This window comes from Odontomachus brunneus, unplaced genomic scaffold (genome assembly GCF_010583005.1).
Source record: "Odontomachus brunneus isolate Ranch 3 - 2012 unplaced genomic scaffold, Obru_v1 Obru_scaffold_063, whole genome shotgun sequence".
NCBI classification, from domain to species: domain Eukaryota; kingdom Metazoa; phylum Arthropoda; class Insecta; order Hymenoptera; family Formicidae; genus Odontomachus; species Odontomachus brunneus.
Window position 1 is genome coordinate 1,780,328 of NW_022639513.1, and position 9,875 is coordinate 1,790,202.

The 9,875-nt window shown below is 43.3% G+C and overlaps 1 protein-coding gene across 10 annotated transcripts in view; it reads right to left on the reverse strand.

Annotated features, from left to right (window-relative positions):
• LOC116846264 (retinoic acid receptor RXR) overlaps positions 1–9,875 on the reverse strand; it is a 73,023-nt gene that overhangs the window by 26,207 nt on the left and 36,941 nt on the right. For 6 of the 10 annotated variants that reach the window (XM_032819883.1, XM_032819881.1, XM_032819877.1 and 3 more), the window contains exon 2: positions 8,275–8,771. The exons of the other annotated variants lie outside the window; for them this stretch is intronic. In XM_032819883.1, the coding sequence (XP_032675774.1) occupies positions 8,275–8,359 (85 nt within the window). In that variant the 5' untranslated portion in view covers positions 8,360–8,771. The remainder of the gene's footprint in view (positions 1–8,274; positions 8,772–9,875) is intronic. 10 annotated transcript variants of the gene reach the window in all.

The following is a 9,875-nucleotide window of genomic DNA, read 5'->3' on the forward strand; positions in this document are numbered from 1 at the left end:
AGAGAGAGAGAGAGAGAGAGAGAGACAGAGAGACAGAGAAATCTATATGCAGCCGCACTTTATATAGCGCGTGCCACGTGCAGGGCAACTCGGTACCTGGGTCACCGGGAGAAGGTCACGGGGTCGCGATTTCAGCCTAGGTGCACGGACTCGGGCGCAGCTCTCGAGTGGGCGTGCTCGTTGCGGCTGCGAGAGCCCGTGTATCTTTCGCAAGTGCAGCGTCGCGACGCGTTACACCCCGTTTACGTTCATGTCGTCGCAACACGACGCAAAGCGTGAATCATCAAGACTCGCAAGAATCTTGTTAATTGTATCACTCCTCACCGAGTGGACTGTCACAAATTCGTCTCACGTTTCTTTCCTAATATATATATATATATATATATATATATATATATATATATATATATATATATATTTATCTGAGAGGCCATGAAAATATTATATTTCGTTTGCAAATATAACTTTTGTTCGTTTGTAACGAGAATGCGCTCATAGCTGAATTAATCTTGCGACCATGATCAGCATTTCGTCTTCTTTTCCTTTTTTTTTCCTCACTGTCCTACGTGAATGAGAGAGTTGTGTCGTGGTTACGTGGTACGCTGTATGAAAAAACTCGACCGCTTCACGCTCGCGAGAGGATTATTATAAAACTTTGTTATTTTAGTGACTTATTATTTAATCGTGTCTCCCGTATCGTCGAGGCGTAGCATATGCGCCGCGAGTGACCTTTTAATTAAATTTCACAGAGTCAGTATGATGTCACATATTCCTTCCAGTTCGCGTGTTCGCGTTACACAATTTTCAAATTATATTCCCTTGACGTAAACAACGTAATAGTATAAAAATGGATGTCCGCTGGTTGATTATCGATTCGATAAACGACCGAGTTTCTCATCATAATTCCATCGAAGCTGCTGTGCGAGTAATTCTTTGGTAGAGATAATGTGACAAGGGTGAAAATTTCGCGATTACGTAAGAAGTGACGAAATAGCTATAAATTCGTTCAACTTTCGAGCCCGAATCCGCATCGCACTCTAGTATGTCGATCGTTGTATCGATACGACGCAGAGAACCGGATTTCCATGGAATCCGTATGTTTGAACGTACATGCGTGTAACTGCGACGTATGAGTAAGAACGTGTAGAGCGCGACGAGGTGGCCTTGTACGTGAATATCACGGCGAAGGTCACGGGGTCGCGATTTCAAGCAGGTAAACGAGCGCGCACGTACACGGAGAATAATCGTACTCTCGTACACGCTCCGCTGTCTCAGGTGCAACGAGCCGTATCGGTGCTGCTATACGCCATATACAGGGTGTATTCAAAATAGATACCAATTACGATTACACACACATACACATATATTATTGTTCTTAAAGAGGAGCTGAAGCGTTGTGACCTCATGTGACTTGATGACGAAATGTGTATTTCTACATTTTTTGCCAAAATTGCTTTCGAATTTCTCTTGATATGAATCTATGAAGGCGAATAAACTTACGAAAAATTTATGCACTTAAACCCTCGATGCACTCATAGTGAACGCACTCGAGAACACGTTTTCGATCAGCGTGATATCTGGAGCAAGATCAGCGACGACGCGTGACAATTAATCCCTTGCGCTGAACAATATTTTCTCTCGGCAAAGTAACAAAAATATAACTTGCTCGCAGAGTACACTTTGCAAAGGCTTTAAATAGAAAGCATGGCTCCGTGACATGGCTTCGAAAACAAGAATGGCCGTCCTTAAAATATTGTCCAACTTGTAAACAAAATGTTGTCGAGCTAATTAGCTGTCAATGAATACCGTCCGGCGACAGTTGGTAACTGTCGCCGAGTCGATAACACGTTTCTCGTAATTATGTAACCGCGATAACTAAAAATACCCATACACGGCATAAGATGCTGCAAAGCCCATAACCGAGCTAACCGAGCGAATCGTTCGATTCCTCTTTCGTTTTCGCGAGTTTAGCTCTCTCGTGTGTGTCTGACGCTCGCGACGCGGCGACGGTAGCCGCAAGCGATTTTAGCGACTATTAAAGATGAAACCGCTGCGAAAATACACCGGAACGAATGTCAGTTTCAAGGTCCCTACGTTCTCTTCTCTCTCGCCTTCGCTGACATTGCGACTTACTTTTACCCTCCTCTCCTCTCTTCTCCGGAGTGCTCTCACCTTCGTCCGCTCGCCGACAGAGCGGCTCGCGCTCTAAACCGAGTTAAACCGGCGAACTTACATAACGTAGCGTAGCTGGACGTTGCTCGCTCGTCTAAGATATGAAGAAAGCGAAAAGGTCGTTGGTCGCGAACCTTTCAGCGCATACCCTCGAATATCATCTGTGGAGCACGTATGGATGCAACACCTACGCACTAACCAAGGACCGCTAATTATTTCAGAAATTATCGCGGGTGTATATTTGTCTAAGAGAGCAACGTGGGGGAATAATACGCTGACATAATGAATACCGCTGCCATCGTACCGTAGTCTATTATCGATGTCTCGTAAAAGATATAATTTTTCTTTTTCCTCCTTCTTCGTCTCTCTCTCTCTCTCTCTCTCTCTCTCTCTCTCTCTCTCTCTCTCTCTCTCTCTCTCTCTCTCTCTCTCTCTCTCTCTCTCTCTCTCTCTCTCTCTCTCTCTCTCTCTCTCTCTCTCTCTCTCTCTCTCTCTCTCTCTCTCTCTCTCTCTCTCTCTCTCTCTCTCTCTCTCTCTCGTGCGCGCGCGCTTCTTTGCGATTTGTTTTCCTGAAATTAATTAATATCGCGCGACGAGAGGATCGGTCGTCCTTATTGTGAGTGTTTGATCGAGACGTAGTCGTGAGTGAATGAGACTCGACGATATCGACAGCGACCGACGAGCTCGCGCTTCGATCGGTCGTACACGACGGCAGCCGTTGTGCTCGCAACTACAAAGGCTACAGGCCCAACACGCGCCTGACAGTGCAATCAATGTTTGTCTCTCTATCGATCGCGCGTTTTCGTTATTTTTCCTTCCTTCCGGCTGTCGCGGCTGGGCGTTTTGTCCAAAGTTTCCAACTCGGATGATCGCTTTCAGGCGGCCGCGCCGTACGCGCAGCCGTAAAACGCAACAGCGATGAATTAATAATGGGGAGAAACAGTAAACGTAAACGAGAAACAAAAGTTAGCAAAGGACGTAAAAGAAAAAAGAGAAAGAGAGAGAGTCGCACAGAGCGGTAAGAGAAATGACAAACAAACGATAATTACCGCAAGATCGTGCAATTGCTCGGAAAGAACAACAGGGAATAAGAATGCGTGGGACAAGTTCGAGGTTAGATCTAGCTTCGTTCGCGTGTTGTCAATCACGACTATCTATGAGCTCTGTCATGTCGCTCCTTATGTCTTATATATATATATATATATATATATATATATATATATATATATATATATATATATATCAGTCTGCGTTCACACGATCTCGTTCCCTTTTGCCGCGTACAGTGTACTCCCGATTGAATCTCCCACATTCACGTCATTTGCTCATAACTACGCGATGATAATTTCGTTCAACCAGTTGAATAGCTTCTCTTCAACCAGGAAAACGGACGCGACCCTGATCGAGGTGACGCGTACATGCGCATCAATCGATCCTAGATCCTCCGGCGCATACAACAGACATATCGTGTAAGGGCGTGCCGCTTACTCACCTAGCCACGCGTGCAGAAAATTCCCGTACAAGGCGACGAATATACTCGGTGTGTCTTTTCACCCGTTATATTCGCCACGGGTCTTAATATGTGTCTCTACATAGATTCATTTTTTTACATTTAATGTTACCCCGCCTCTTCGATGCGATTTCTAACTTTGTGTGTAAAAGAATTCTTTTGACAATCATTTTTAGACATTCGAGATCTCTCTTGGATCTAATAGAATGTAAACAATATTCTTCTCTTTCTTCTAGTAATCATTCGTCAAATCACGTTGCGCATAATTGTAAAATTATTTTCCATATTGTATCTGGAAATATTGGTATGTATCGGAACGTTAAATCTTTGAATAGCAGTAACAAAACATATATGCAATATATCCGCATTCGATCGAGACACACGATACTGATTACTAATAGGATAAGGAACGCGCGTATCTATGTAATAGAAATATCTATTCGGTCAGTAGCCACACGACACGCGCGCGCGCGCGGGAGAAGAAAAAGAGAGAAAGAAAGAGAGAGACAGAGAGACCTGCCAACGTGACTATAATAAACGATCGCTTCCTTCTGCACGATGCCGTTCAGTGCTCGCGCGAAGCGACCAAGTACTTCCGTCGATCGTAATCATCACGCCACATACACACAGAGAGTAAAAAATAATTTCAATAATTTTTATAATAACGATAAATAACGAAACACAATTGTAACCACGTTATGTACAATGTTATACATGGATACGATCTCTCGAGAAAATCGAAAAGAGAAAATACGTGCGTGGGAGTTTCAAGTTTTCGAAATTCAATCGTGCCAACGTTAAAAGTTGCGCGGGGAAACATCGCTAAATGGGTTCCTTTCGTATAGCGCGTTCGTATAAGCGCGTCGTGTGTGCGCCGAATCAAATTCAATAGGAGCAGACGATACACACTGTCTGCGCGTATGTATGTGCGTACGCGCGCGCGATAGGACCTGCACTTCACGGCTCGTTCCCATCGGTGCCAAGGTTGCACCACGTCGTACCCGTGTGCATTAGCCCGAGTATCCGAGGCTGCCTCGAGTCGCTGTGCGTGTGGAACTCGCGTGACGCTTAGCTCTCTTCGAGCTTATCACGGCACCGTGGAGCGCGTGTATGCGTGCACGCATACAGTCGCGCGCGCGCGCGCGCCTACGTAAACACATGTATGCGACGGACGGTGCAAGCAGGGGTCTAGGCTAAGCAAACGCAGAATTTACACAGAGAAAGAGCGGCAGAGGCGAGTGTAATTCCCCGTAAGAATCGTACCTATCTATATGTATCATCTGGCGGCAAGCATTGCGCAAGCCTGGTTGCTTGGATTCACGCATCTTCAAACGCAAAATTAGCGACTTTGCTGAAACTGAATATTAATTGCGAACAATCCAAAATTATAACTTCTTACTATGCAAAAAATAGTATAAAGGAAAAAAAAAAAAAAACAATAGCACAATGCGACTTTGCGCGGTATAGTGCTAAATTAATACACGATACTATTTCGTTCATTAACATTAATGTTCATTAATATAACATAATACTCGCACCGCATTAATACGCGTACACAAATGCAAATTAACGTATGTCATGAACATCACGTGAACGGAACTATGCGTTATCTAAAAATATTGAATTATGAATGAAATAATTATATTGTGCATAGACGACGACGACCCTTCTTGCGCGGATTAACTTGGACATATTATTCTTGAAATAATACGTACTAATTATTACACCGTAATGTAAAGTAACAGACGCGATAAACGCGACAGCGCAAATACTCGGTGAATCCTTCGTTTCATTCTCTGCTCTAAGACGACACTCCACTGCAACTAGCCGCAAAGATGCCATCGTCATCTTTGCAAACGCAATCATCGTATCGAAATTGTGCAGCCGCATTTGTAGGCGGCTACCGTAACACGATAAATGGTCAATGGCGTCCGATCTCCGTCGTCCGTGTCGTCCAATCTCGTAAAGCAACCGATCGCTTAAATATCGTCTGCAATTAGCGGTGGATTGATTGGAAAAATCGTCGACTGTAATATTGAAGTATCTTCGGGGAGCGACGATACTAAAAGATCGATACTTAAGACTTTCGTCTTAATGTTTATCCTTGGGATGAGACGGTCAATTTTCTTTTTTTTCTAAGAATTTGAAATCGGGGGAGGAAATGATGGTTACGAAATCGAAAAGAAAATGGAGCATTTATGAGCGACAATTTAACGCATGTGATTGATCGATACGATCCGTGCGATACAATACGACGAAGAGCGATGCGCAGATTGACCGCGGATATCTCATACGGTCCGCGTATCGCATTTTTATCACCGGTGTGAAAAGTCGGCGGGCGCATAAGACGATAACGGAGCGGCATCTTATCGGTAACCCATCATACAAAGGCGCAGCCTTGCGCGTAGCCAATTTTATTCCAGTCAACAAACACCGTGCGCGGCCGTTAAGATGCACATGGCTGTCAGTTCGATGATCGATCGAGTCCGTGACCATGAATTTTTTTTGCCGTCTGGATTATCTCATGTTTGCACTGTATCATACAATTCAGTTGAATTTCGACGGCATTGTCGCGACACACCCGCCGCGCGGTTATAATAAAGCGAGCGAGCAATTCAATAATAAGTTCTCTCTATCGATCTGCCACTAAATATGCTGATACAGAGTGGTCGCGTTATCGCAGAAAGCAGACTAGTGGATTTCGTCGCAGCATTGACTTGGTCAGTTTCCGATTCTAGCTGGCGATATCAATACTTTTCGCGACATGACGCGTGCATTCGATGTTTATGTTTCTATGGAAAGTTTTCGCGTTTTGCGAAAAGATGAATGTGTTGTGTACAGAGAGAAAGAGAGAATAAGCGTGTGGTTTCGATGCAATAGGGACATGTGTGATAAGATTCGAAAACGCTCGTAAATTGCGTCCAGGGGCGTTGATAACGAGACGCGTGACCTTCTGTCCGCGCTCGCAGCGCGGTGTGTTTGCGCGTAAAACCCGCTCTGAGCCCGCTTTTAGAGCCAGCGACTGATAACGAGCGCGCCGGTTCCCTGGTTGGCTAGTTGGTTGGCTGGTTTGCTGGCTGACTGGCTCGCTGACTCTCTCTCTCTCTCTCTCTCTCTCTCTCTCTCTCTCTCGTTCGCTCGCTCGTTCGTCGCCGCCGCCGCAAATTGCGCCATTCACGTCTCAATAGCCGACCTTCACCCCGTGTATTTAGCATCTACATACGATGCATGTACGCGACGTCGACTGTGCGCGCGTATCGGTCGCCTACAGGACGGCCTATCGCACAAACTGGGTGACTCACTTGGTGGGCGCATGTCGCGACGGTTACGACGACGCTAGCAAGAGAGAGCGATATACATAGTAATTTAAGAGCAACGCGTTATTATCAGTAAACAACGCAAACGTACCCTTCTCACGATATCACTTTTAATCATACAGAACGAACTTTAAGGACGGTTTTTTGGGAATGAAAAAAGACTTTTCGCAATGCAAGTTGCATCTTTTGCAAGAGGCGGGACAAAATCTTTTGCAAGTCCGTCATAGAAATGCGAATTTCGCGAAACAAGACAGGATGTAATTAATCGGTTAGTCCTTCATGTGACCCTTCATGTGGTACAGTGAAGAATAACACGCACGTAGAGCGGAGTGCCACATCGCGGCTGGTGTAGAGTAAAACCAAACCTTGAAAATCGTGCTAATCAATGGTCTAGTATTGCCATGCTAATTGTCATTCGTGTTTCACACAAGTCTCCGTCTTTCGTTTAGGATACTCTTTCAATTTACAGGCGCGCTATGTTACTAACAAGTAATAATATAACCGTTAATTAGCATAGGCACAATCGCCCAAAGAAGGCGTTCGACGCATCTAATGTACTTATTATAAGGCTTGTTAATGTTGGCCGAAGCAACATTAGCCCACTTTCTTAATCGTAGAAATGTCATTTGTATACGAAAGGCAAGACAACAATCGTGCATGAGTCGTCAATAAAACGCGCAAAATTATTTTCACGATCGAAATTGCTCGCGAGATGAACACTACGCGGCTGAATTATATGCATCAATGATCTCTAATAAGAAACGCACTGTGTCGTCTAAGGCTGCATAGTTGCTTTGCACATTCGCGTAATTACATGTGGGATTAATATGCTAATGAGTTTCGAGTATTCATCAAAATTTGCCTGTTTGTTCTGCTGTGTAATGAACAAAATAATAATTTCAGATGTAATTTGAAATAAAAAATTACAATAACGTAATGTAATTCCCAACACATTTTACGAGCAAAAGAAATTACATACATTTTACAAGCTCTCGCAACTATCAATCGAACACAAAATGATCGCGGGCTAAACCATATTCCGAGATTCTTGATTGATTAAATTTTTTGGATCGATTCTCATGTAGCAACGATTCAGACATAAAAAATTTCCGATGAAATTGATCTCTGTCGTTGTCCATCGATCCGAATGGGTCGATGACTCTGTGAATCGTTTCGACCGCGAAACGCGTTTGTAAGTGAACAAACTTGATCTCTCGTCGAGTTCGCCTCAGCGATCAATGCGCAATTACGAAGGATAAATGTGGATATACGTACATGTGTTGCCGCGTGCCCAATGCTGGGCCTGAGTCCCCTGGATGATGGCCGTCACCGACATCATCGGTTTCTCCTTCTTCATCATCTTGCTCGGCTTGCCCGTTCTACTTTCACTCGTCACCGTGAACCGATTTTTTATTCCAAGACACACACACACTCTCTCTCTCTCTCTCTCTCTCTCTCTCTCGCCAGTTCTTCTTCCTCCCCTTCACACCCAGCGACGTACCAACCACCCCGTTGTGCTTTTCCTTCTCCTCTCTTGCCACTCACACTCTTTATACTGTTTCTTTTACTTAAGCGGAACTCCTTACTTAAGCCCCGTCCTCTCGTCGCGTCATTTCACGAGAGTTCTCTACTGTCCACCTCTCTCGTTCTTCTCCACCTGCCGTTTGTTCTGCTCGAGCTTAGAACTCCTTCTTTTGGTAATCAATTTGGTATGGTTGCTCACACACTGCACTTCTTTGGTACGTTTGTGATCGACCGACTATTTAACTATTCTACAGTAAAAAAGAAGAGTGGTATTTCAAAAGCGGAAAAGTGGCAAACGCGAGAACCAATACCAATATATTTTACGGAATTGTACGGAATCGCGATCTCGAATCCCATGACGTTTACCGACAAACAGTTCGTAAACATGTACATCCTGTGTCAAACGGCTCGGCAGAAGAAAGCAATGAATTGTTAAATGAGACTTTCAATTATCAAAAACGCGCCAATTAAACGATAATCCAATTAAATAATAGGAAAAAAGGCTAATTCGAGTTCAAGCACAGGATTAATAGTGCTATGTACCATATGGATAAAACCTTCCTTGTATTAGGAAATAGAGCAATATTTATTGAACATGAATACTCAATATAAATAATCAAACGTTTCGGCTCAATCATGAACCCTTTTCAGTGATATAAAAAAACTCAAGGTTTACAAAACGAACGCATTACAAGTAAAAGAATTAATTAAAGACCTTAATAAAATGACATGAATGTTATTCGCAGTATTATAGCTAACAAGACCGTTACCCGACTAATATTAAGAAGTTCAAATTAATACTAGAAAGTAGCCGTCATAACTATAAAAAAAAACCATAAAATAAAATAAAAATAGGTAAGATTAAAATATAATAAATAATTAAAACGGTCAATATAAATTACCTTTGTTGAGCTCGGCTAAAAGTGAAACGATCCTGTCAACGATAACATCGCCACGTCTAAGTAATAGAGATAATAACAGATTTATATATACGAACATTAACATTGCGGCGACGACTCGTGGAAGAGAAGGAAACAGAGTTTTATTTTCATAATAAGCCGCAGTAGCCGTTGCCCAAGTATTTTGTGTCCTTTTGAGAGTTAAGTCCATGCTTTTGAAATTTAATGTAAATCATTTCTGATATCAGGCGTTTCAAGTAATAACGTTCCTCATGCAAAACTTTGGCTTGATCCCAATTGAAATCATGGTTTTTTCTCAAACGATGTTCCTGCATGGCCGTTAACTCAACTGTAGAACTCCTTGGTATTCTCCTATGCTCAGCAATAGAGAGTCTTCTACTATACATACGACGCCTCACAACTACTGCATTGCAATTTATAGACAACGTTATT